General features: G+C 45.7%; 1 protein-coding gene across 13 annotated transcripts in view; it reads right to left on the bottom strand.

Annotated features, from left to right (window-relative positions):
• Positions 1 to 776: 776 nt before the first annotated feature.
• Positions 777 to 27450, bottom strand: part of LOC109869015 (serine/threonine-protein kinase WNK2) — a 64666-nt gene continuing 37992 nt past the window's right edge. For 4 of the 13 annotated variants that reach the window (XM_031803577.1, XM_031803579.1, XM_031803578.1 and 1 more), the window contains 21 exons: positions 25510 to 26967; positions 25244 to 25282; positions 23935 to 24096; positions 22692 to 23207; positions 18390 to 18719; positions 17872 to 17921; positions 17065 to 17227; positions 16866 to 16982; positions 13040 to 13210; positions 12793 to 12844; positions 12088 to 12186; positions 11001 to 11770; positions 10561 to 10612; positions 10367 to 10428; positions 9511 to 10157; positions 8916 to 9148; positions 8487 to 8705; positions 7688 to 7786; positions 5524 to 5568; positions 4615 to 4913; positions 777 to 4461 (listed from right to left, as the gene is read on the bottom strand). In XM_031803577.1, coding sequence (XP_031659437.1) covers positions 4141 to 4461; positions 4615 to 4913; positions 5524 to 5568; positions 7688 to 7786; positions 8487 to 8705; positions 8916 to 9148; positions 9511 to 10157; positions 10367 to 10428; positions 10561 to 10612; positions 11001 to 11770; positions 12088 to 12186; positions 12793 to 12844; positions 13040 to 13210; positions 16866 to 16982; positions 17065 to 17227; positions 17872 to 17921; positions 18390 to 18719; positions 22692 to 23207; positions 23935 to 24096; positions 25244 to 25282; positions 25510 to 26967 — 5904 coding nt within the window. In that variant the 3' untranslated portion in view covers positions 777 to 4140. The remainder of the gene's footprint in view (positions 4462 to 4614; positions 4914 to 5523; positions 5569 to 7687; positions 7787 to 8486; positions 8706 to 8915; positions 9149 to 9510; positions 10158 to 10366; positions 10429 to 10560; positions 10613 to 11000; positions 11771 to 12087; positions 12187 to 12792; positions 12845 to 13039; positions 13211 to 16865; positions 16983 to 17064; positions 17228 to 17871; positions 17922 to 18389; positions 18720 to 22691; positions 23208 to 23934; positions 24097 to 25243; positions 25283 to 25509; positions 26968 to 27450) is intronic. The other 9 variants (XM_031803580.1, XM_031803581.1, XM_031803582.1 and 6 more) reach the window with 9 other exon arrangements.

Below are 27450 nucleotides of genomic sequence, written 5' to 3'. Positions count from 1 at the left end.
TCTTCCATGGCAGACAGCGTGTATGGCATCGTGTGGGCAAGCGATTTGCTGATTTCAACGTTATGAACCCATGGTGCCCGTGGGGTTATGCTATGAGCAGACATAAGCTACAATGAACACATTGCATTTTATCGATGGCATTTTGAATGCACAGAGATACTGTGACGAGATCCATTGACGTGCCATTCATCCGCAACCATCACCTCACGTTTCAGTGTGATGATGCATGGCCCCATGTCGCAAGGATCTGTACACAATTCCTGGAAGCTAAAAATGTCCCAGTTCTTCCATGGCCTGCATACTCACCAAACATGTCATCCAATGAGCAAGTTTGAGATGGCCTGGATTGATGTGAACAGCATGTTCCAGTTCCTGCCAATATCCAACTTCTTCGCAGTCATGTGAAATCCTTAGATTTATGCCTTATGAATTCATTTAAATTGACCAATTTCCTTCTATGAACTGTAACGGAGTATAATCTTTGAAATTGGCTGCATGTTGCATTTATATTTTTGTTCAATGGTCAAGGATTTGAAGTGGAATGATTTATGCAATGCAGATGGAAACTACTGGTGCGTCATATGGACAAATCAACACCCAGAACCTGTGAAAATAAGCAATGCGCATAATATAATGCACTTACCCTCAACACTTTATTGGGGAAAGGGAACCCGATAATTTATCACATCTGTTCAGTACAATATGATTAAATCTTTACTCAATAAAAACTGTCAGTTAGATTTAATAGATTCTTGAGGAATAAAGGGAGGACATCATCAAGCACAAAATAATGTTTATTTATCTCTTTAAACATGTACAGTCTTTGTGATTAGAGTGGGGCTGACTGGGTTGGTAAGGTAGTATAGTGGGAAATGCACAGCAGGCAGAAGCAAATCCCACAGAGCTTTTTTGCAAGCCTTCCATAAGGGGGTGCATATTCAACAGGAGGCAATGTTGCTCAGAACTGCTAGAAATGCAATGATCAGAAGAAGCACAGTGCGCTATTCCTCAGATAATCATATTGACTCTATACAATCCATTTCTATGGATCTGAATGTTGCCTCCCAGTGAATATTCCAACAGAGGTTTTCTGCTCACTAAGCATAAGACAGGGAGGTGTAGCATTACTGTTAGATACAAGTAACAGAGAACATAAATCTCTTAATACTAGAAGTATTTCACCAAAGCAGAAGACTGCATAATATCCTATAAAAGTCCAATTCAAACCGAATTGATGGAATAACAAACACTGATGTGAAATTTCAAAACAAAGAAAATGTACAAATACTAACTACAGGAAAACTGTACAATTCACAGCTTTGCAGGACTAGAGTGCTGCAACCTTTAACTGGTGTGGTGGTTGTGAGATTTCTAGCTGGCGGTATAATAATAATAATAATCTTGCTGTATGGACAATATTTGAACAGTTTGAGCTGTTCTTTCAATGGTCAGGAGGATAAGGGGGGGGTTAATCCCATTATGTACGTTGGGATACATATTGAACAGTTGGTAGAGCATGGTGCTTGCAATGCCATGATTGTGGGTTCGATTTCCCGGACCACCCATATGTAAAAATGTATGCACTCATGACTGAGTCAGTTTGGATAAAAGCATCTGCCAAATGGCACACATGATCATATTTTTACAAGTTGGGAACCCATTTCATACAGGCTATGGTTAGAACACAGGCCATGTGCAATTCTCCTCAATCAAGTATCCATCTGCATTTAGCATGTTTCATTCTGAACAGAGGAATCAAACACTCAAAACCATAAAGAAAAGAAAGCCAGGGTATCAAAAACCACCTGGGAAATGAGACAGCATTTAATAATGTCAACAAGGCAATATAATAACACTGCTTCACATGAACATCTCATTGAGAAAACGTATCCTCTGAAAAAGGTATTTATTACTGGAGGGATGTGCATCAGCTTGTGTCGTGTTATCAAGTACCACGAGATACACACCCTAACTCCTCCTTTCCTTCTTAATGGATCCACCAGACACACTAGCAGCATCGACATCAAGCTCAAAAAACACTAAACAATACATTAGACGAGTAAATAAGTGGTAATTCCACTAATCACGTGTTTAATAATAGGAGCCATGCGCTTGTGGCCCAACAGAAAATATTTTGCAGTTGTAAATGCAGTTAGTGTTTTCTTTGTGATTTGTAACTTACTTTCAACTAAAAAAGGCAACAAAAGAAACTAGCTCCCGTTGCAGGTTCCTGGATAAGGCTTGTGGCAAGGCCACTACGAAAGCTAGGTGGAGGGGTGAAATTGCACTTTAAGTCTCGCTCGGCAAACCTGCCTCTGCTACATTCTGAGCTGGACACTACTGGCTCCCCTCTAAAAACAGACCTACAAATATTGAATGGGAACTCAATTGATCCATCCATTGGGGAACGTTGACTTGAATTGGAATGTTAATTCTATGCCACTAACCACTGCCCAATGAGTGGGTTGACTTGTGTTCTCTCTTATTAAACTGTAGCTACATCAACTGCCTGTTCTCGCAAGGCAACTGTCCATTTCACGTCTATGGCGTTCTAAATTTCACAAGGGTGGCGTAAACAAAAGATTAAAAACATGATTTTATTACTTAAATAAACATGCAGTGCTACAAGGGCATTCAAATGTAAACCAAAAAGTGTCTGCAAAGCATTAAAAAAATGAAGTGGCACTCAAGGCACCATTAAATAAAATCCATGTGATTTGGACAGGCTTCATTTCACAGAAAAAGCTATGTTCAAGGCACTCCTCCAGAGAACTTCACCTTAAATACAGGTATCCTGTCATCTTAAACCCTTGTATTCTAATGTAGTGTATTAAGGTTGACAAAACGTTAGTAAACGATAAAAAGCTTTCTGAAAACATTACTGCTTATTGGTTATGATGGATTGTGAAAACGTCACATTGGTGACCGCTAATATTATTTGTATGACTGAGTTTAAGTCAAGACCAAAGCAGTAGGTACTCTGACACACACACACACACACACACACACACACACACACACAAAGGACATTTATACTGTGCGCAAGCACACACAGGAAAACCTCAGGTGTTGTAGTTTATACATCTACCTGCACACTGGAGATTTACAAGCTCACAGGTTATTTACATGCATGTTACTCTTTGATAAAGCATCAAACCACATAATCAGAGCAGAGTGGAGCAGGACTATCCTGCATATAGGAACACTGGAGGGGTTGAGTAGTACAGTCAAGTAGAGGCCAGTACTCAGACACATTCTTATGTGTACTCAACACAAGAGTCATCCCATGTCATTTCAGCAAGCCATGACACCATCTCAGATTGTTCTGAAATAGTTTCTGTAGTTAGAAACATAAGATTGGCATTCTTGCAACATTGTTTAAATTTGAGAAATTAAGCTAATTGATTGTACCCAATTTGGCCCTTTTAAATTTATAGGATTCACATAGTACCAAACATACGATTTGGGTCAAACTTCTTCCAACAATTGAGTAAGACACAAGGAATCAATAAAAATGGTCAACCACCCACAGACCCCCCCACACCAATCCCACCCAGTATACAGCAACAGTTCTCTGTCTGACTTGGAGTATTGCTTCTTCATCCTATGTAACATATTCCCTTGAGCCAAAGCCATTGGTTTTCTACCCAATGTTGTAAAGAAAATGTGATCCATTTAATAAACACTTAAATATCAGTGAAATTTAAAAAAGGGTGTGGCAATAAATTATACTTCAACAAATAGTTTGAGGAATGCTAATCTTATGTTTCTAACTACAGAAACAATTTTAGCACAATCAGAGATGGTGGTTGTCAAAATCCTCTTGTGCTTTTTAAGGTGGAACGACCCATAAGCCATTTGTTGGTGCATCTAAATGTGTGGGCCCTACTTTATTCTATTTCCATCCCGTCACCCCATTAAAAGTGATTAGACTGATTTCATTACAATTGTAACCCTGGAGTGAGAACCAGGGGGGACAGAGTGGAGTTAGGTTTATTAGCACAGAATTAGGTAAGACCTGATGTGAGGGTGCTGAGATAGAGGGGAACACTGGGGGCAGTCTGTTTTGAGCATCAGGTGCAATGGGGTGGGGGGTGGGGGGGGGGGGTTGCTGGGTGCAAGATGGTGCGATTTGTCACATTAGGTAGTCCTGGTGTTAGGGCCGTTCTCAGGGCTGTGCAGGGTAAGGGGGTATGCCTGCAACCCTGGGTTGGCCCTGGTGGGGTAGGGCATTCCTCCCGCTGCCCCAATCATCCCCACAGGACTGGGCATACCAGACCACTGCTGGGGGTATAAGGGGCCGGGCACAACCCCTCCATAAGGACCTGCTGGTACCAGGTACCCGGGCTGGAGCATGGCAGAGGGGTTGGAGCCCAGGTCAGTGGGCATGGCTAGGCCTACAACTGTCAGTGGACAGGACAGAGGCAGCTGGAACTTGTTTGGAAGGATGGCACATCTCACCTGAAAGAACCAAAGGGGATGTTTAACATTGTGTACAGGGACTTATGTCAACTGCTTTTTGATGAAAATCTAAAAAGAGAGCAAGGTAGGCTGCAACTCCCACACTGGTGATACAGTCTTAAGACTTTTGATGTGTTTTTCTATGCCATTTACCTCCTGTGTGGCTCCTCCCATGGGCGTGGCTCGGCCCTCCAGGTCCTGCCTGCGTCTCTGCTGTTTGATCTGGTTCAGAGAGGGCCGTGGCTGATTGGCCGCCAGCGTCTCCTTCGTCCAATCATCTACCAGCTTGTGCAGGTCGTCCGTGAAGGTGCCTGGCTTCTTATTGTTGCTGTTGTTCGTCTGGGCCTGAGCTAGAGCCGCCATTGGTTGAGGAGATGACGAAGGGGTGGGAACAGCTGGTGGCTGTTGCTGATTGGACGCTGTCTGAGTTGCACTGGCACCGTGAGAAGACCCTAGAACAGAAATATTTGTAAACTCTGCCCAGTTACACCCTACCGATGGAATCAATTGGCTGCTGTTTGTTAGGCCTTTTACAGTTGTCCATTAAGGCACTTTAACTACTTCCAGCCTGGGTAGAGCCTGTATATTTACTCAAATTGGGAATGAGGGAGTTTCTGTTTTTCAGTGTACCTTAAAAATGTCCCTTTGATTGGTAATCATTTTCTGGAGAAAGTTAAAATGTGATCTCATTTTACTGGTCAGCAAATGTTATTTTTTCCCCCTCAAACCCAACAGCCAAAGGATTACAGCATGGTTGAACACCAACCACCCACCCAACCGATCTACCACAGTAAGACAAACAGAAACCATTAATGCTGACAACCACACAAGTCTCATTATTGAGCACCAACATTTAGGCCAAACACCGTCATGCACTACCAAATTAAAAAAAGGATTCAAATCAATCTATGAAGGTGACACTCCTTGTGCAGCAGTGCCCAACATTTAACAACATCTGGCATGTTTTCTTCCAGTGCCAAACACAACACGTGAATATAAACAGGTGCGCATGCAAACAGAAAAAAAAGAGCGAAGACAGAAAGAAGTAAATGAGATAGTTACTACTACTGCGCTCTTTGCCTAGACATAGTCGTTTCAGTGTGGACCCTATAAGGTAAAACAGCACAGAGACAGAAACAGTTAGGCCGGGACACACTAAACACCACAGGTCTGTGGACAAGCTGCTTCAAGCCACACACAGCTACCAAATCGGTTAAGGAGAGAAAGGAGTGGAGAGGAGAAGGGGGTTTAAAAATCAGTGAGACGTAATGGGAGTGGGGGAAAGACTAGGTCCTATTCAATTGTGCAGTCATTCCAAAACATTAACAGAAATAAAATAAAAGGAGCCAGAACAGACAGAGAAGGCCCTGGGTATGGTGCTAGAGTACAGGGGGTTCGGAGAAGACTGGTCCACAGTAAGCTGGGGCAGGTCAACACTGTACCTCAGACCTTCACATTATATGCTCCTAGTAAACTTCTCGTCCTATTGTCATGTTTAAAACATTTCTTTAAACTTACTTGGAATAAGTCAATGTTTTAGGCTCCAGGCTTGTATTATTTCAGTTATTACATGGCATGTTAAAGGTTATGGAAAATGCAGTGTTGATAGTAAAGCTAAGACACACACACACGATGAGTGGAGAGCCGAATCACTGAATCATCAATACTGTAATTACTGGAGTAACAAGTCCCCTGAAGCTAATTTCTAAACAGTTCAACTACCAGTAAGTACAACAATGCCTGTGAAACATAACATAAAGGAACCAAAAAAAGCACATAGAGACTATAGCCGGAGCACATCAGAGTCAGCACTTATCAAGACATGCAGGTAAAGCGGGAGAAGAGAAAGTAGATAATATTAATGATACAGCCCTTTTGCAGGAGCCAGTCTCCTTCAGTGCCCTGCCCCCCGCCTGCCTGCAACGTCCTCCCAGTCCAAATATGAGAGAGAGGGACCTCGATCAACGCAAGCCTCTCTGGAACCTGGCTGGCTATCAGGGGAAGGGCTGGCTTTTCTCTTGGTATACAGAGGGGTTGTGGGCCGATGCGCCTCAATTCAAGACATACAATTAAGGAAGTGAGTAAATGAAAACACACATAGGATACACTCTCGCTCAGGTTTCAGATCTAGCGTCGCTCATGTTTGGAGAAGACTAGCTCTATGACAATACAGTATCCCAGCTAACAATTGTAGGGAGAGAGAATGTTTTAGTAAAATAACCTGTAATGTTCCCCTAAAGTTTGAGTGTCCAGTTTTTCATTAGTTAAAGGAACATTTGATCCATGTTAGCAAAATCTTTCTGAGAACCTCTTTGCATGTTTTGGTGTTAAAGTTAGAACATCCCCTTAATGTCAAAGAACTTATCTAGAACGTGGTTACAATGTTCTTAGAATATACAACCATGTTCTAGGCGTGTTTTATGAAGAGGTTGCAAGAACATTCATGTGTCCAGTTTTCAGAGGGTTATTAGAACATGCCACCAAACATACACAGAACATTGTTGCCAATATTAAAATGTTCTAGACAGGATTCATGAGAATGTTGCAAGAGCATTCCTGTGTCCAGTTCTCTGTGGGTTATGAGAATATTCCTTCAACATCACATCCAAACATACACAGAACATAGTTGCCATTTGGTGGGACGTTGATGGAATATTCTCCTAACTCACAGAAAACTGGACACAGGAATATTCTTGCAACATACTAATTAACATATCCAGAACATTAATATTTTATATTCTGAGAACATGGCAAACATGTTCTGTGTATGGTGGTACGTTGATGGAACATTCTCTTAACCCACAGAAAACTGGACACAAATGTTTGTAGAATATAATTACATTCCGGGGTATGTTCTATTTGACATTAAGGGAATGGTCTGTTGGAAACATTCCTATTAAAATGTTAATTTCCGAATGAGACTTAAGGGAACGTTCTCTAAAGTTGTGGGAATATTTGTTGTTAGCTGGGATGCTTTTGGAGTCTGTTTAAAGCAGTGCACAAAGCGTTTGTATGGAGGAAGGTCTAAACCCAAAACCACTTAGGGCTGAGGGGAGAAAGCCATGAGGACAAAACGGCAGACATACGCTTGTGTTGGGAATAGGGAGTAGTGAAGAGGGTGAGGATGAGGGGAGAGGATCCACTATCTAAAAACATACATTCTGGTCAAGAGAAAAGATAAAGAGAGGAGAGGTGTGAAGAAAAGTAGAAAATAACAAATACAAACAGATGGACAGAGACACGGGTCCACTGAGGAATCTAGCACGCGGTTTGCTACTAGATTTATAGGTCACTCTCTCTGACGTTTGGTGGTATACCGTCCATCCTGTAAAAATTAATATAAGAGGGAAGAAGAGAAGAAACAAAGAGACACTTCTGTAAAAGTGCACAGAGACTTGGGATGAGAAACCCCCACCACAAACAGCAGCAGCACCAGTACAGGGTACAGCCACATGGGCTAAACCAGCAACAAGAGACAGCCTGCACATTCACTACAGGAACAAGTTGTCACTATGCACTGGTCAGGTTACCTTTCCCAAATCTATCCAGACCTTTACCATGAGGAGTGTTAAACTGCTGACACCTCAATGGAAGCTGTATGCAGTATAGTGGCAGTATTGTGGCAGTATTTTGGCATGGAAGACATGTGTGATGCAACTCTCACCTTGTGTACATTTGCCTAAAAACATTTGCTTTGAATGAAAGACTGATAAATCATGACTATTTGCAATGCAGCAATTACCATGTCTCCTTATGAGACTTCCGATTCAGACAGTTTAGAATATTAGAGCTTAGAATACTGAAGCTGATGGTCTTGTGTTCTTCTTGTTCAGTTGTTCCTCAGTACAAATCAGTGTGTTTGAGTATGTGTCCACATCTCAGTGAGTGACACGTTTGGGTGTGTTTTCTTTTGGTATATTATGTGAATCCAGTGAGTGAGAGATGCATTCTTAGGTACGGGTATACGCCAAATATGTGTGCTATGCCAGTGTGTATACCCATGTCCTTTATGTGTGTGTAGGTACCTTGCCCTGGGCCAGCGTGTGTGGCCATGCCACCACCATAGATGCTGTCAGAGGAGAGGGAGCCCTTGAGAGAACAGGGCTGCTGGGTCTGAACGGGTTGTGGGGCCGTGCTGGGCAGAGTGCTGCTGGTACTACAGCTGCTGCCACTGGAGCAGGCAGAGCCATCAGACACGATGGAGCTCTTAGCTGGAGATCCAGACAAGCCCGGTGCACTCTCACCTTCAGAGAGAAATAAAGCCACAGAGCCAGCTTTATGGTGAAGTGGGGATACATTTTTCATTTATTATTAACACATTTCTAATCCTCCCAACACTGCTCACAAACTCACCTTTCTCTCGCTCTCCTCCCACTCACACCTACTCTCATCCCCCTCTATCAATCACACCTCTCTCCCATCTTCTCACCACTGTCTGACACACCCACACACACCTTTCCTCTCACCGGCGGTGGTGGTGTTCAGGTTGTTTTTCAGCTGCTGCACTGTGGGGTTGAGCAGCTTGCCCGCCTTCAGCTTGTGTTTGCTGGCCCTACGTCTGCGGCCACTAGGGGGCGCAGCGTGCAGCAGGCCTACACCAGGCGGCAGGGCTTTCCCCACCTCTTTATACAGATGCTCGATCTCATTCCTCTGGAACGCCTGCAGCTCTGAGATCTCCTTCATGTGTCTGGGGAGGAAGAGAGCGCAAGAGAAAATCTACATGCAATAATATGGAAGAATGTATTCCATTTCCTCCCCCAGTTGGAGAGAACTGTTGTTTATATGGACTCATACAATTTAAAAAAAGGTCACTACAGCAGTTAAGTAGAACGACACATTTTTACCTTGTCAGCTCGGGGATTCGATCTTGCAACCTTTCGGTTACTAGTCCAATGCTCTAACCACTAGGCTACCTGCCGTGTAATGGGCTACAAACCTATCCAGGGCTATGAAGGTTACAGTGGTTGATAGTTTGCTATATTTCAAATGAGTTAACATTGACCCTGTATGAATTCATATTTGTGTGTGTGTGTGTGTGTGTACACATACTTTTCCCTCAGCCTCTGCAGCTCCTTCCTCATGTCCGCATCCTCAAACTCAGAATCGTTGTCGCTGCTGATGTACGATGCGGGGCCGGGTCCAGGCAGCGAGAGGGCGTGGCCATTCGCTACCGCTGGTTGCCGGCTCGGCGAATCAGAGCTATGCACACTGCTGCTGCGGCCCGTGCGGCGCAGGAAGGCCACCGCCCTCTTCATGAGGTCACTTCCGCTGTGTTCCGAGAGTGCGTGGACTGGAGGCTTGTGGTGGGCAGGGGGAGGGGCTAAACTACTGGTGTCCTCCTCCCCTGAGTCAGAGTCGAAGTGGAAAGAGTAGTTCGTGGCAGCATCAGCAGTGTGGGCGCGTGGGAGCAGGGTGGGGGTGGCGTTGGGGCTGGAGGTGGGAGTGTCCTGGTAGAAGTCTGGCGGGGCTGAGTAGCGGTGGCTACAGTGAGGTTTGGCTGTGTTTTCTAGCCCCTCTTCGGAGGTTATCACTGAGAACCTGCCCACGGCCATACACCCCTGGTCTCGCCGTCCTCCCCCCTCAGCTGCAGCGTGAGAGCCCCCCGAGCCACTAGAGGGAGCCGTGGAGCTGCAGGTGCTGCGACTTCTGCCCTTCTCTAAACGACGGATGATGACGTCTGGAGGAGTGGGGACAATCTGGAGGGGGAGAAAAGACCATGATCAAATTGAAACTGAGTAAACTATTTAAACATTTAATATCGTATTGAATAAACTGTTAACTAGATCTAAATCTTGAGAAAAATATTACCTACGTCAGAAGAATAATTAAATCTAATAAAATAGAAGTCAACTTTGGTTTACTCAAGATGGTTTCTCTTTTCAGAATGTTTAGCTGGTAAAGTTACCTGAAAACGGCTCTTGGAACCATAGGAACTGGAACTGCCCATCATGTCAGTGTTCAACACACCTTTACAGGCGTGACAAAATATTGAAACATTAAAACAATTGAATCACTTTGGGGTCTCCCCCAAATAGTCAGAAATGGATACAATACATAGGATAATTTGATAGAAAATGTGTGTTTTGGGATGTTATTTACCTGCAGAGTCACTCAGGGTATCCAAACTATCTGTACGCTCAGGGATCTGAGGCTGAGAGCGGGGGGTAAAGGGGGGGGGGGGGGGTATTTGGTCAATAGTATATGAGGGTTACAGGGTGTTTGTCTAGCCATTGTCCTTCTCTGACCGCTGCCGTGTCTAAATATATCAACGGCCATCCCACCCACACAACCCGCATCAGAGATCAAACCGCCATGAGTGCAGAGTATAATGTATTTTATCTGGCCAGCAACCCTGAGCTCTACTTCCTCTGCTAAACACAGTACCAGTCTCACTAAAGGCTGCGAGTTATAATTGCCAGTGATTACAGTCAATGGCTGAATCAATATCACACTAGGGATTCACACACACAGACATCAGATCAAACACTGCAGCTGCCCCAATCGGAATACGTGTGCGCACACACACGGTGCATCTTTACCAGCAGCTCTCCTTTCCTGGGGAGCCCCCCCTCTGTGATGGTCTGGCTGTCAGAGACAAGGGGAGAGCTGACCCCCTCTGTGCTGAAGCCCTGGAGGTCTGAGGCGGTGCTGGAGGGAGCAGATGGGGCGTACTCCTGGTACAGCAGGTTCCTCAGCTTCTCATCAAGAGTCTTGATTGTGCGGTCCACAAATTCCACCCTGGGGGGGCCCTCTCCATCAGACTCCCCCAGGCCCCCACCACCTCCACTCCCGGATCCACCAGGTCCATCCTGCTGCTGGGAGGCCTGGTGGGCTGGACTCTGGGGCTGTGATGGTGTTGTGGCTCCACCTCCTCCACCCACCATGCTGGGTGTGGCGTAGGGCTGCTGCAAGACCACAGGTTGGTGGGAGCCCAGAGGGGGCGGGTCTCCTGACAGGCTGGCCCCCTGATTGGGTAGACAGGAGGAAGAGCTGCTCGCCCCTTTATGTCCCACCCCATTCACATCCAGAGACACGGGTGGAACAATGGGGCAGCATGGGATGTCTGTTACCATGGAGACACAGGGCTCGTGGCGGCCCACAGCAGCAGTGGTACTATTGGTGGTGGGTTTGGTTCCAGAGGCCTGGGGCTGCTGCATTCTGGCCTTGCCCACATTGGGGTCCTGAGGCTGACTAGAGCTCTGAGGTGCAGGGAGGGCAGAAGTGGCTGGAGTAGGGGCTGTGGTGGTCAGGGCAGGAACAGGAGGAGTAGTACTGCAGCTGGACCTAGACAATGACATATCAGGAGCCTCTGTAGCAGAGAGAGCAGGGGAGAGAGAAGAGAAGGCATTAAAGAAAGATGAAATTAAAGAGTGGAGTCAAGGAGAGAGATGTCCTGTGGGTGTGTGAGGGTATTACATCATCACTTGTCTTCCCCCATCAGAGCTCTGTCAGTTGGAGCACAAAGCCTGCCCTTCACCACAGCCACTGCAACACTGGCATTACATAACTGACCCCTACACAGCACATACAACACACGCTCATTAGCTCATTCTCTCACACACGCAGCTTTATTCACCCACGTGTGTGTGTGTGTGTGTGTGTGTGTGTGTGTGTGTGTACACGCACCCTTGGCTGTAGAGGCGTCTGATGAGGTCTTCTCCCTGTCTGGCGTGGGCGTCTCAGCCACGGGGCAGATAATGAACCAGCGCTTTCCAGTGTGAAGGACTGCCAAGTACACAGAGACAAAGACACACTCCTAGATCCAGATCTACTAGCAACAACAGAATAGAGCTAGAAAGAGACCCATGCACTGAAATTCAGATGAACTGCAAATACAGGAGAAAAAGAGTCAAATTCATAAACTACCAAATTATGTTTAGAGGAAGTGAACGGGGGATAGAGGAAGTGAACGGGGGATAGAGGAAGTGAACGGGGGATAGAGGGATTGATTGGGGAAGACAGGACAGAGATGTGAAATAAGAGCGATTGAGAGCTGAAGAGATATTGCAGTCCCTATGAAACAACCAGTCACCCTCTTCAGCCACTCCTGACCACAACCTCCCAGAACATTTTAATCTGCTGTGTCTGGAGGTTCAGGGAGAGGCTGTAATGTGCTATGTAATGCATCTGAAGTGGGTTGAGAAACTAGCAGATTAGTGGTCCTGGAAGACCTCAGGGAGTGCAGGCATTTGTTCCAGCTTATCTCTAACATGCATAATTAAAAATCATTTGAAAACCATGATTAGTTGATTTTCCTGAATCTATGTGTTACAGCTGGGCTTGAGCAAAAGCCTGCACACAATGTGTAGCCAGGAGGTAGCGAAACCTTACCGTTCTGCTGGTAAACAAGCTGTGGTGAATTAGGTGTAGCAGTCTTTGAACCCTAGAAAGGGAAAGAATCGTTATAAAATGGCTGGCGCTAAAGAGTATAACTTCTAGATAACGAAGCTTGACCGGATTCTCTCAACAATGTCGCGATGTTGGCCCCCGGATGGTTTGTTGGCAGCCCTGCTCAGAGTCATCTTGAGGATGCCAATTGCCACCCCCCCAAATCCCCTGTCCCCCCCACCCTCCTCACCTCTCCCCCCAGTATGACTGTTCCGTGGCTCTGTTGAGGACTGCCCACGTGGTCAGAGCTCCTCTCCCCCTCCGTGTCTTCACTCAGCAGATCCTCAGCCTTGTCTACAATGTCCTTCAGCTGCTCTATAAACATCTCCTTCTCCAGGAGCAGGATGAAGTCATTCTCCACCTGAGGGACAGAGAGAGACAATCCATCAGTATTAGATCCCCTTAAGTTGATAATAAATGGACTTTCCTTTGGTAAATATCAGACTAGGCCTATGTGAATTGAATAAGTCACTAAAAAAAAGTGTTTGAAACCTGCCCTTTCCAAAACTGGGCCAGAGGTATCAGTTTTGGAAACCTCTATAGGATGTTGGGGGATTGAAACACAAAAATCATGTGCAATAAAATAGGAATCCACATACCAAAAAGAGGAAAAAAAGTGTACCCACCCAAAATGAACAGGGCAGGAGTTTAGAGAGAGAAGAGACAGTTTTGCTGCAATGCAGTGGAAGAGAACAGCATCATAGGGAGTTTCAGTGCCTTGAGACATGAAAGAGCATCTCCCTCACTAGGAGCTAGCAGGCAGAGAGCACAAACACAGTTTAGAAAGCAGGCTAAAAGAGGTAACACTTTCTCTGGGGCGTGGTAGAACATTTTTGGAGCTTCTGTGTGCATCTGTAGGTGCAGCAGCCCCACAACACAAATGGGTGTTCATAAGGATATTCAGGACTACACAAGCTTGTATGTTGGGGTGTCAATCACTGGGTCTGTGCTTGTGTGTCTCAAAAGCCTGTAGAAGTGTAAGTAAGGAACAAATAGTTTCTCCACAAATCCCATGGCTTTACAGTGCATTTGGAAAGTATTCAGACACCTTGATTGTTTCACTTTACAGCCTTATTCTAAAATGGATTAAATAGTTTCCCCCCACTCAATCCACACACACACACACACACACACACACAATACTCCATAATGACAAAGAGGTTTTTAGAAGTATTTGCAAAGCAATACAGGAATTTCACATTTAAATACAGTACCAGTCAAAAGTTGACACCTACTCATTCAAGTTCTTTATTTGTACTATTTTCTACATTGTAGAAGAGTGAAGACATCAACACGTATGGAATCATGTAGTAACCCCCTCCCCCCCAAACAGTGTTAAATCTAAATACATTCTATTTGGGATTCTTCAAAGTAGCCACCCTTTGCTTTGATGACAGCTTTGCACACTGTTGACATTCTCTCAACTGGCTTCATGAGGTAGTCACCTTGTTAAAAGTTCATTTGTGGAATTTCTTTCCTTAATGAGTTTGAGCCAATCAGTTGTGTTGTGACAAAGTAGGGGTGGTATACTGAATGTAGACCTATTTGGTAAAAGACTAAGTCCATATTATGGCAAGAACAGCTCAAATAAGCAAAGAGAAATGACAGTCAATCATTACTTTAAGACATGGTCAGTCAATCTGGAAAATGTCAAGAACATTGAAAGTTCCTTCAAGTGCAGTCGCAAAAACCATCAAGCACTATGATGAAACTGTCTCATGAGGACCGCCACAGGAAAGGAAGACCCAGAGTTAACTCTGCTGCAGCAGATAACTTCATTAGAGAGTTAACTGCACCTCAGATTGCAGCCCAAATAAATGCTTCAGACACATCAACAGCAACAGTTCAGAGTAGACTGCATGAATCAGGCCTTCAAGGTCGAATTGCTGCAAAGAAACCACTATTAAAAGGACACCAATAAGAGAGAGACTTGCTTGGGCCAAGAAACACGAGCAATGGACATTAGACCGTTGGAAATCTGTCCTTTGGTCTGATGAGTCCAAATTTGAGATTTTTGGTTCCAACCGCCATGTCTTTGTGAGACTCAGAGTAGGTGAACAGATGATCTCGGCATGTGTGGTTCCCACTGTGAAGCATGGGGGTGGTGTGATGGTGCGTTGCTGGTGACACTGTCAGTGATTTATTTAGAATTCAAGGCACATTTAACCAGCATGGCTACCACAGCATTCTGCAGCGATATGACTTCCCATCTCATTTGAGCTTAGATATAATTTATTTTTCAGCAGGACAATGACCCAACATACCTTCAGGCTGTGTAAGGTCTATTTGACCAAGAAGGAGAGTGATTGAGTAATGCATCAGATGACCTGGCCTCCACAATCATCCAATCTCAACCCAATTGAGATGAGTTGGACCACAGTGACAAAAAGCAGCAAACAAGTGCTCAGCATATGTGGGACCTCCTTCAAGACTGTTGGAAAAGCATTCCAAGTGAAGCTGGTTGAGAGAATGCCAAGTGTGCAAAGCTGTCGTCAAGGCAAACGGTGGCTACTTTGAAGAATCTAAAATATATTGATTTGTTTAACACTACATGATTACATATGTATTATTTCATAGTTTTGATGCCTTTATTATTATTCTACAATGAAGAAAATAGTAAAAATTAAAAATAACTTAAATGAGTAGGTGTCCAAACTTTTGACTGGTACTGTAAGTATTCAGACCCTTTACTCAGTACTTTGTTGAAGCACCTTTGGCAGCGATTACATGCGCGAGTCTTCTTGGGTATGACCCTACAATCTTGGCAAACCTGTATTTGGGGAATTTCTCCCATTCTTCTCTGCAGATCCTCTCAAGCTGAATGGGGAGCATTGTGGCACAGCTATTTTCAGGTCTCTCCAGAGATGTTCGATCAGGTTTAAGTCTGAGCTCTGGCTGGGCCACTCAAGGACATTGAGACTTGCCCCGAAGCCACTCCTGCATTGTCATGTTGGAAGGTGAAACTTTGCCCCAGTCTGAGAACCTGCTTGAGAGCACTCAGGACCTCTGCACTTTGCACTGTTCAGCTTTCCCTAGATCCTGACTAGTTTCCCAGGCTCTACTGTTGAAAAACATCCCCACAACATGATGCTGCCACCACGCTTCACCGTAGGGATGGTACCAGGTTTCCTCCAGACGTGACGCTTGGCATTCAGGCCAAAGACCAGAGAATCTCATTTCATGTTCTCAGAGTCCTTTAGGTGCCTTTTGGCAAACTCCAAGTGGGGTGTCATGTGCCTTACTAAGGAATGTATTTTGTCTGGCCACTGGCCACCATAAAGGAGTGGAGTGCTGCAGAGATGGTCGCCCTTCTTGCAGGTTCTCCCATCTCCACAGAGGAACTTGTGAGCTCTGTCAGAATGACCATCAGGTTATTGGTCACCTCCCTGACCAACGCCCTTTCCCCCCCGATTGCTAAGTTTGGCCGGGCAGCCAGCTCTAGGAAGAGTTTGTGATTCCAAACTTCTTCCATTTAAGAATGGAGACCACTGTATTCTTGGGGACCTTCAATGCTACAGTTAAGTTGTTTTGGTACCCTTCCCCAGTACCGTTCCTCTACACAATCCTGTCTCGGAGCTCTACGGACAATTCCTTCGACCTCATGGCTTGGTTTTTGCTCTGACATGCACTGTCAACTGTGGGGCCTTAGACAGGTGTGAGCCTTTCCAAATCATGTCCAATCAATTGAAATTTACCACAGGTGGACTCCAATCAAGTTGTAGAAACACCTCAAGGATGATCAATGGAAACAGGTTACACCTGAGCTCAATTTTGAGTCATTGCAAAGGGTCTGAATACTTATGTAAATAAGTTATAAACCCGTTTTTGCTTTGTCATAATGGGATATTGTGTATAGATTATTGTGTATAGATTGAGGGAAATGTTTTTTTAATCCAATCCATATTTAATCCATTTTAGAATAAGGCTGTAACATAACAAAATCTGGATAAAGGGAAGGTGACTGAATACTTTCAGAACACACTATGTGCCATTGCAAGCGTTTCCACTAACCGTACCATGTAAGTGGCGATCTCCTCAGGTGCGTCTCCGTCCAGGTCAAACTTGAAGGTGACCATCTTGTGGTTGTGGGTCTCCAGCTGACACTCCACCATCTTATCCCCTGTATTACATACCTGGACCAGGGAGGAACAGAGGTCAGACATGGATGTGTGGTGTGCAGATTGATAAGACTCTGTATGCATGTGCTGTGCTCACGTTGAGCATGCTGAGTTTGGGCTTGTTGATCTTCTCTTGGCGTGAGCGGGTGCGTGTGGAGCGGCGGTGGGGTTTCCGGACCTTGCCCTCGCCCTTCCCTGACCAGTGTGTCCCCTCATTACCGTCGCTCATCTCCTTCCCTGAGGTGGCATCGGAGTTCACACTGGGTTACAGAAGAGCGGGAGACCATGTTAAGGAAAAGTCAACCAACTCATAAAGTCATACGCAATGGGTTGAGACAGTCCTAAAATCCTGCACGAAACCAGAGTACTGAACAGTGTGTACACTTCTCCGATGCGCACTTTAAGGGTCAGCTGCGTACCAAAACTAAACCAGGTGGTAGATTAAGGGAAAGCCCACACGTTTTCTGCTTTAAGGGAAATTGTTTATAATAAAGCGATACAAGGGTCTTGTTACACACCGTTCTTTATAACAATTAAATTAGGGAGCAGAAACAGTATCCAGATTTCCCAGTTGTCAAATTGGTATGCCTCTATACTATAGTGCTAGACAACGGAACAGCGCAGAACACATGCCCAGAAAACCAGGCTGCATTCCACAACACTCAATCCCTCTGTTCATTTCATTAATCAACCACCACATCCTGCATTACAACAAGCCTGAGCAACACTCGCTCTCTTGCTAGCACTCCAAAACCATAAGTGAGGTCTATGGGATGCCTGTTGCTAAGCAACTACCACTGATGCCCCACCACCAAACCTTACTATAGTTGTTAGATTACCCTTATCCTGAGAGATCAGCGTCACTGAACAATTCTTCTACCACACCACCAAATAGTCATCATACCTGTCGTAGGAGTAGCTGGCCCCTGACGCCTGCTTCTCTGTACCAGGATCCTGCAGACAAATCAAACAAAGTGAGTACAACAGGATGAAGGGCTTTTCATGCTGTGAACAGAGGGTGGAAACATTGAGTGTGTCACTACTAGCTAGGTCATAAACAGAGATGAGGGAGAGTTGTGGAATATTAGGTTTCTACAACGTGTAAAAAGCACCACTTCCTATTATCTTTGATCTCCTGAAAAGAAACTATCCTTTCTTTCTGTGCCCCCAAATGTTTAGATATACTGGTAAAGTTACCAGGTGGTAAGCTAGTTAGCTAATGAGAACGTGACTGAATAAGGTGTCAACAAATGCAACCAAAAGGCACAATTTAACCAATGTATGGTTGGGGCGGATATTTGGTGTGCAGGGATATTGGTGATGTTGTTTGAGGAACAGGTAGAGGGGGGGGGGGGGGGGGGGGGGGGGGGGATATTTGAGGGCTTAGGGTGGGGACGTATAGGTCAGGTCAGTCCTCCATACCTCCAGATTGGACTCTGTTAGAGGCTGTGCCGAGGTGACCGTGGTCCCTGTGCTGGCACTGGCCTGGTTCTGCTGTGTCAAGCTGGTGCTGGCAGGCCCAGGTCCTGCTGTCTGGGAGCCTGGTGGCTGTGACTCTGGAGCCTGGGGTTGGCTCTGGTTCTGGCCTAGTGCCTGACGCTGAGACAGGTTTAGGCTGAGTTTCTGGTCAAGCTGGGCTGTGGCAGCGACTGTGCCCCTGTCCGGCCCACTATGTATGGGAGAGGAGAAAACTGCAGGATGGGTAGGCTGGGAGGGGTGGACTGGATCTGGAAGCTGGGTCTGCTGCTTGACCTGTTGAGGTAGGGAGGAACAAAGTATATTATAGTAGGGGAGGATGCCACATGAACATGCTGTCAACATTATCATGTCAACAAAAATACACACAAAAAGAATAGCTAGGTATGGAAAAAACAATATGGTTCCTGACTCCAGTTATAGCACAAAAACCTTGTTTAATTTCCAGCCCTCTTACGGTGCCTTCATAGTATTCACACCCCTAGACTTTCTCCACATTTTGTTGTGTTACAGCCAGTATATAATATGGATTAAATTGATATTCGCTTTCACTGGCCTACACATATCCCATAATGTCAACATGGAATTGTTTAGATATTTTTACAAGCTAATTAAAAATGAAAAGCTAAAAATGTTGATTAAGTATTCAATCCCTTTAGTCATGGCAAGCCTAGATAAGTTCACTATTAAAAATGTGCTTAATAAGTCATAATACGTTGCATGGACTAACTACGTGCAATAACAGTGTTTAACATGATTTATGAATGACTTCCTCATCTCTGTACCCCACACATACAGATAACTGTAAGGTCCCGCAGTCGAACAGTGAAATTCAAACACAGATTCAACCACAAAACACCAGAGGTTTTCCAATGCCTCAAAAGAACACCTATTGGTAGATGGACACAAATAAAAAAGACATTGAATATCCCTTTGAGCATGGTGAAGTTAATTACACTTTGGATAGTTTATCAATACACCCAGTCACTACAAAGATACATGCTTCCTTTCTAACTCAGTTGCCAGAGAGGAAGGAAACCACTCAGGGATTTAACCATAAGGCCAATGGTGACTTTAAAACTAGTTTAATGGCTGTGGTAGGAGAAAACGGAGGATGGCTCAACAACAGTGCTGTAGGTGTCCTGCAGGGCAGGTAGTTGGCCCCAGGTGATGCGTTGGGCAGACAGCACCACCTCTCTGGAGAGCGCTGCAGTTGCGGGCAGTGCAGTTGCCATAACACAGCCTGACAGGATGCTCTCAATTGTGCATTTTTTAAAGCTTGAAGGTTTTAGGTGCTAAGCCAAATTTCAGCCTCCTGAGGTTGAAGAGGTGATGTTGCACCTTTTTTACCACACAGTCTGTGTGGGTGGACCATTTCATATCATCAGTGATGTGTACACCAAGGAACTTGAAGCTTTCTACCTTCACTGCGGTCCCGTTGATGTGGATAGGGAAATGCTCCCTCTGCTGTTTCCAGAATTCCACATTCGGCTCCTTTGTTTTGTTGACGTTGAGTGAGGTTATTTTCCTGGTGCCATTCTCCCAGGGCCCTCACCTCTTCCCTGTAGGCTGTCTAGTCATTCTTGGTAATTAGGCCTACTACTGTTGTGTAGTCTGCAAATTTGATTATTGAGTTGGAAGCGTATGTGGCAACGCAATAATGGGTGAACAGGGAGTACAGGAGGGAGCTGAGCACGCACCCTTGTGGGGCCCCTGTGTTGAGGTGTTGTTTCCTACCTTCATCACCTGGGTCTGGCCAGTCAGGAAGTCCAGGACCAAGTTGCACAGGACGGGGTTCAGACCCAAGCCCCATAGCTTAATGATGAACACGGAGGATACTATGACATTGAATGCTGAGCTATACTCAACGAACACCATTCTTACATAGGTATTCCTTTTGTCCAGATGGGATAGGGCAGTGCGATGGAGATTGTATCGTCTGTGAAGCTATTGGGGCAGTAAGCAAATTGAAATGAGTCTAGGGAGTCAGGTAAGGTAGAGGATCCTTAACTAGCCTCTCAAAGCATTTCATGATGACAGAAATGAGTGATATGGGGCGATAGTCATTTAGTTCAGTTACCTTTGCTTTCTTGGGTACAGGAACAATGGTGGACATCTTGAAGAAAGTGTGGACAGCAGACTGGGATAGGGAGAGATTGAATATGTCCTTAAAACACTCCAGCCAGCTGGTCTATGCATCCTATGAGGATGCAGCTAGGGATGCCGTCTGGACCGGCAGCCTTAAGAGGGTTAACCCACGTCGGCCACAGTCAAGGAGAGCAAACAGTCCTTGGTAGCAGGCCACATCGGTGGCACTGTGTTATCCTCAAAGCAGGCAAAGGTGTTCAGCTTGTCCGGAAGCAAGACTGTCCGCGACATGGCTGGTTTTGTAGTCCGCGATTGCCTGTAGACCCTGCCACATATGTCTCGTGTCTGAGCCATTGAATTGGGACTCCACTGTCTCTGTACTGATGTTTTGCGGGGAAATAAAGTAGACTGATTTTATTCGGCCATATTCCCATTCACCTTGCCATGGTAAAATGCAGTGGTTCGCGCTTTCAGTTTTGCGCCAATACTGACATTTATCCAAGGTTTTTGGTTAGGGTAGATTTCAATAGTCACAGTGGGTACAACATCTCCTATACACTTCCTGATGAACTCCGCCACCGTATATTCGTCAATGTTATTCTCAGAGGCTACCTGGAACATATCCCAGTCCACATTATCAAAACAATCTTGAGGCATGGATTCCGATTGGTCAAACCAGCGTTGAATAGATGTGCCATCTATTTGCACACTCGACATTCTCTCAAGCAGCTTCATGAGTTAGTGTTAAACAAATCCAAATACATTTGAGATTCTTCAAAGTAGCCACCCTTTGCCTTGATGACAGCTTTGCACACTTGACATTCTCTCAACCAGCTTCATGAGGTAGTCACCTGGAATGCATTTCAAATAACATGTGCCTTGTTAAGTCAATTTGTGGAATTTCTTTCCTTCTTAATGGGTTTGAGCCAATCAGTTGTGTTGTGACAAGGTAGGGGTGGTATGCAGAAGATAGTCTTTTACCAAATAGGGCTTCAGTCCATATTATGGCAAGAACAGCTCAAATAAGCAAAGAGAAAGCACAGGATCATTACTCTAAAAACATGAAGGGCAGTCAATCCGGAAAATGTAAAGAACTTTGAACATTTCTTCAAGTGCAGTCGCAAAAACCATCAAGCACCATGACGAAACTGGCTCTCATGAGGACCGCCACAGGAAAGGAAGACCCAGTTACCTCTGCTGCAGAGGATAAGTTCATTAGAGTTTCCAGCCTCAGAAACTGCAGCCCAAATCAGAGTTCAAGTAACAGACATCAACTGTTCAGAGGAGACTGCGAGAATAAGGCTTTCATGTCTGAATTGCTGCCAAGAAAACACTGCCAAAGGACACGAATAATAAAAGACTTGCTTGGGCCAAGAAACACGAGCAATGGACATTAGACCGGTGGAAATCTGTCCTTTGGTCTGAAGTCCAAATTTGAGATTTTTGGTTCCAACCACCGTGTCTGTGAGACGCAGAGTAGGTGAACGAATGATCTCCACGTGTGGTTCCCACCGTGAAGCATGGAGGTGGTGTGATGGTGCTTTGCTGGTGACACCGATTTGTTTAGCATTCAAGGCACAGCATTCTACAGCAAAACCATCCTCTGGTTTGGGCTTAGTGGGACTATAATTTGTTTTCAACAGGACAATGACCCAACACAACTCCAGGCTGTATAAGGGATATTTGATCAAGAAGGAAAGTGATTGAGTGCTGCATTAGATGACCTGGCCTCCACAATTACCTGACAATCAGCATATGTGGGAACTCCGTCAAGACTGCTGGAAAAGCATTCCAGGTGAAGCTGGTTGAGAGAATGCCGAGAGTGTACAAAAATGTCATAAAGGCAAAGGGTGGCTACTTTGAAGAATCTAAAATATATTTTACATTTGTTTAACTACATGATCCCATGTGTTAATGTAGAAATGTACAATGTAGAAAATACATTGAATGGGTAGGTGTCCAAACTTTCAACTTGTACTGTATGTAAATTATATATGTATGTATTTAATGTTCAATACATATGCAAAAACTGATGGGGTATTGTCTGTAGATGGGTGAGAAAAAAACATCTATTTAATCAATTTTGAATTCAGGCTGTAACAACTAAATGTGGCATAAATTAAGGGGTATGAATACTTTATGAAGGCACTGTATATTTACCTGTCTTAATGGCTGAGAGCTGTGCAGAGCAAGCTCAGGTGCAGCGGCAGGGTGTGAGTATGTGGGGTGTGGGTTGTGTTGAACAGGTAGGGCAGAATGGTCTGGGTTCATGTGGTGCTTATTCTGCAGTTGTGTGTTCTGTTGTCCAGGGAGTGAGGCAGGGTGTGAGTGAGTAGGTTGTTGTGTGTGTGGGTGTGTCATAACACTCTGTTGCAAAACAGCAGGGTACATCTGCAGGTGCTGTGGCAGTGTGGGTGTTGCCATGGCCAGCAGGGTTGTGGATGAAGGTATCAAGGACACAGAGGTGGGTGGCACCAGAGCGTTCCCTATATGCAGGGGGGCAAGGGGCGAGACAGAGGGGGGCAGAGTGGCAGGCTGGCCTGGGGAGAGGTAGAGAGGGGGCAGAGATGGGGCAGTGGAGGAGGGGTAGGACTGGGGAACATGGCAGGGGTGAGGGTAGGAGTCACATCCAGCCAGAGGTGTCACCACTTGGATGTTGGGATACGGTGAGGGAAACTGGGAGGAGAAGAAAAGGGTAGAATATGAAAGCAATCAGAAACCAGGGTCTGGAGTATGGAACCCAATGGTGTTTCCAGTTATGTTCCATACTGCAAACCGATCAGGCAAGCAAAAGGCAAATATACCATATTCCCAATATAGTGTACAGCTTTTGACAAAAGCACTGCACTATATGAGGTATAGGATGCCATCAGACAAAGAAAGAGATACCAAGCTATACTCAACTAAGAACCAAAGTACTCTCAGCTTGAGGTCAGTTAAAAATAAAAAAAATACAGTACCAGTCAAAATTTTGGATACCTTCTCATTCAAGGGTTTTTCTTTATTTCACTATTTTCTACATTGTAGAATCAAACTATGAAATAACATATGGAATCGTGTAGTAACCCAAAAAATATATTTTAGATTCTTCAAAGTAGCCACCCTTTGCCTTGACAGCTTTGCACACTCTTGGCATTCTCTCAACCAGCTTCACCTGGAATGTTTTCCCAACAGTATTGAAGGAGTTCCCACATATGCTTTTCCTTCACTCTGCAGTCCAAAGCATCTCAACCCTTAAATGAGTACATGTCCAAACCTTTGACTGGCACTATACTTTAGTGGCAACATGTAATTAGCACATCTACGTACATAGAGTTGGCTACATACAGTATGGTACCAAAAAAAAAAGTGAATAAAGGACAATCCATCCCTGGTAGCAGTGAAAGTGAAAGGGAGGGGTTACCTGTGAAAAGTGTGTTGGTGGAAGAGAAGTGGACATCTGTAGTGGCTGCAACTGCAGAGGGTCAGAGGCCTGAGCCAATGGCTTCTGAGGAGGCAGTGCCTGGGCAGGCAGACTAGATAATGATTGGTGGTGCTGGGGAAGGCTTTGACCCCCAGGGACATTCTACAGACAGAGTACAAGAGAGCGAGCGAGAGAAAAAGAGCGAGAGCTGTTTGGCCCTGTCCGGGGGTGTCCTCCGATGGGTCCACAGTGTCTCCTGACCCCTCCTGTCTCAGCCTCCAGTATTTATGCTGCAGTAGTTTATGTGTCGGGGGGCTAGGGTCAGTTTGTTATATGTGGAGTACTTCTCCTGTCCTATTCGGTGTCCTGTGTGAATCTAAGTGTGCGTTCTCTAATTCTCTCCTTCTCTCTTTCTTTCTCTCTCGGAGGACCTGAGCCCTAGGACCATGCCCCAGGATTACCTGACATGATGACTCCTTGCTGTCCCCAGTCCACCTGGCCGTGCTGCTGCTCCAGTTTCAACTGTTCTGCCTTCTTATTATTCGAACATGTTGGTCATTTATGAACATTTGAACATCTTGGCCATGTTCTGTTATAATCTCCACCCGGCACAGCCAGAAGAGGACTTGCCACCCCACATAGCCTGGTTCCTCTCTAGGTTTCTTCCTAGGTTTTGGCCTGTCTAGGGAGTTTTTCCTAGCCACCGTGCTTCTACACCTGCATTGCTTGCTGTTTGGGGTTTTAGGCTGGGTTTCTGTACAGCACTTTGAGATATCAGCTGATGTACGAAGGGCTATATAAATAAATTTGATTTGAGAGAGAACAAGAAGTGGGGTGAGGGGTCGGCCTCCGGTTACATCTCTCAATTGGATATCTGCTTTTCCTGCTATTGACCCAATCAGAATCAGGCTCACATTTCCCATCCTGTCCTTGGAGTCAGCCAGCATGTGGCTGTTACTGCAGCACACTCAAGACACAGAACAGGCCCGAGGGACCGAGGAGCTGGCAGATGCCACGGATAGAAACACTATTGTTTTCATTATAGTTCCGATTATGTCTCCGTTTGGCCACGCTCAGATGAAACTCCTACTACTTGCTCTGTGATTGGCCAAACGTCCTCATCCCAGGAGCACCTAAACAACCCCAACGTCCTCATCCCAGGAGCAACAGACAGGCAAACCAACAGTATTGTCATAACTAAACACTGTTCATCTGACACAAAGGATGTACAGTGCATTCGTTTTCTCTTCCTCCGACAGTGTTATTTAGGTGATTTTGACAGTGTATATTGAGACGAAGGGAGATCTACCTGGTTCGGGAAAGCTGGGTTGTGGAGATAGTACCAACTCTATGAGAAATGAAAACAGGATCAGAGAACTGAAACTTTACTCAAAGGGGAGCACTGTACTGGGCAGTTTCTCCACCAGGTTAGCTTTGGCCGGGGAGAGGTAATTACTTTTGCCCAACTATATATCAATCCCTAGCCTTAAGCACTCCATGAAGAGAACACCTCAGGTTGAAATTGGGCAACTTGCTAAGTTACTGAAGACTCCTTCAACTTCATATTGAACTCACCTGCTGGCCTGGGGGTAGTGGGGCCACCTGGATCTGGCTGTGCTGTGCAGTAGTCCCAGTCTGTTGTTGCACTATGGGGGCCACTGGGTAGGTCTGTGGGTCTGCAGCCTGCTGTGGAGCCTGAGCAGATGGATAGGCCTGACCCATCACACTGGGTTGGAGTGATGTGTAGCCTTGCACCATTGCAGCCTGTGTGGCTGTGGGTGGGTAGCTCTGTGAAGCAGCCTGTTGTGTGTGTGGGTCTGAGGATGGGTAGCTCTGTGAAGCAGCCTGCTGTGCTGTGCCACCTGAGGGTGGGTAGCTCTGTGAAGCAGCCTGTTGTATGTGTGGGGCTGAGGGTGGGTAGCTCTGAGAAGCAGAGTTCTGTTGCCCCATCAGGGGTACAGAACTGGGGTAACTCTGGAGGGTTGAACCTTGCTGCTCAGTATGGGCAGGTGACTGGTAGCGCTGGACAACTGGAGCCTGTTGGACAGTAGGCTTGACCATTGGCTGGCTGTGTTGGGGTAGGGGGACCTGCACAGTCGGTTGGCTGTGCTGCATGGGACTATCCTGTTGGACAGCGGTCTGTGCCATTTGCTGGCGGTGTTGCTGCTGAATGGGGACCTGCACTGTCTGTCGTCTGTGAAGCATGGGACTAGACTGGCCAGGCTGCAGAATGAGAGGCATAGCTTTGTCTGAGAGGCTGTGTGGGGCTGGGCAAGGCTGGACTGGGGGAGGCACAACAGAAGCTAGAGGTTGTGTTGCTACACTGGGGGTCCAAGTAGGGAGAATGGGTATAGGTACTGTGTGGACCACAGTTGAGGCTACAGATGCATAACTCTGTGTGGGTGCAGTCTGTTGGAGATGCCCCACTGGAGTAGAGTAGTTCTGTGCAGCTGGTTGTGAGGGTTTTGTTGCTGCTGCTATGTTAGTGGCCAATACAGTCTGTTGGACAGACAAGGCTGCTGCTTCTGAGAAGCTTGCTGGTGTTGGGTTTTGTTGCAGAGTTGGAGCTGCGTAGCTCGCTGCAGTTTGAGTCAGCTGTTGCAGAGCTGGAGCAACATAACTCTGTGGAGTTGGTGTCCGCTGGATTGGCATTGTTGCTACTGTGTAGCTTGCTGCGGTGTGTGGCTGCTGCGGGGGCATGGTTGTCACTGAAAAGCTTGCTGCAGGCTGTTGAAGTGGTACATTTGCAGTTGTATAACTTGTTGCTGTCTGTTGCTGAGGTGGAGCTGGGTAGCTCTGTCCAGTATGATTCTGTTGCAGGGGAATGCTTGATGCAGAGTAACTTGCTGAGGCTGGGGTGTGTTGTAAAGCTACAGCTGAGAAGCTGGCTGTGGTGGGTGTCTGTTGAATGACCTGGGGAGCGATGGGGTAGCTGTGGCCAGGCTGGAGGTATTGCAGGTGGGTGTGCGGGGCCGGGGCAGGCTGGCTCTGGAGAGACGCATGGTTCTGGAGCAAGGTGTGCACAGCACTGGACTGAGAGAAGAGAGAGACACGTTAAAGGACAAAGACACATTGGGGGCGCTTTAAGGCCCTCGTTAAAATGTACTGTATTTGACAGTGACGTGTTCATTCAGAAATATTTTACATCTAGATATCTGAATCTACAAACTTGGAACAATAGATAGACATCCTCTACAAGAGGAAAAACCAATATGAGCCAAAACAAATACACAGGATGTCAATGATAATGAGTGGCTGAAGGATTAAAATAAAGTTTTTAAAAACACCCAGACAATGGCAGGGTTAACAGAAGAGGCAGCAGGTGTGCACTACAATAAGGAGGTATGGGAAAGGGAAGAGGGGATATGAGAGGTTAGAGGGGACACAGCAGCATTCATTCCCCTGGTTTGCAGCAGCCATCTGTTCATTCACCGAGGATGTTCCATGGGTAAGTCGATATGAGCGAGTGTAGAAGGATGGGTTTTGCATTCTGGCATTCGGTCAGTAAAGCAGAAA

This window comes from Oncorhynchus kisutch, linkage group LG24, assembly GCF_002021735.2.
Source record: "Oncorhynchus kisutch isolate 150728-3 linkage group LG24, Okis_V2, whole genome shotgun sequence".
Taxonomy (NCBI): domain Eukaryota; kingdom Metazoa; phylum Chordata; class Actinopteri; order Salmoniformes; family Salmonidae; genus Oncorhynchus; species Oncorhynchus kisutch.
Note: the sequence above shows the minus strand (reverse complement) of the source record. Positions and strands in the feature narration are given on the sequence as shown.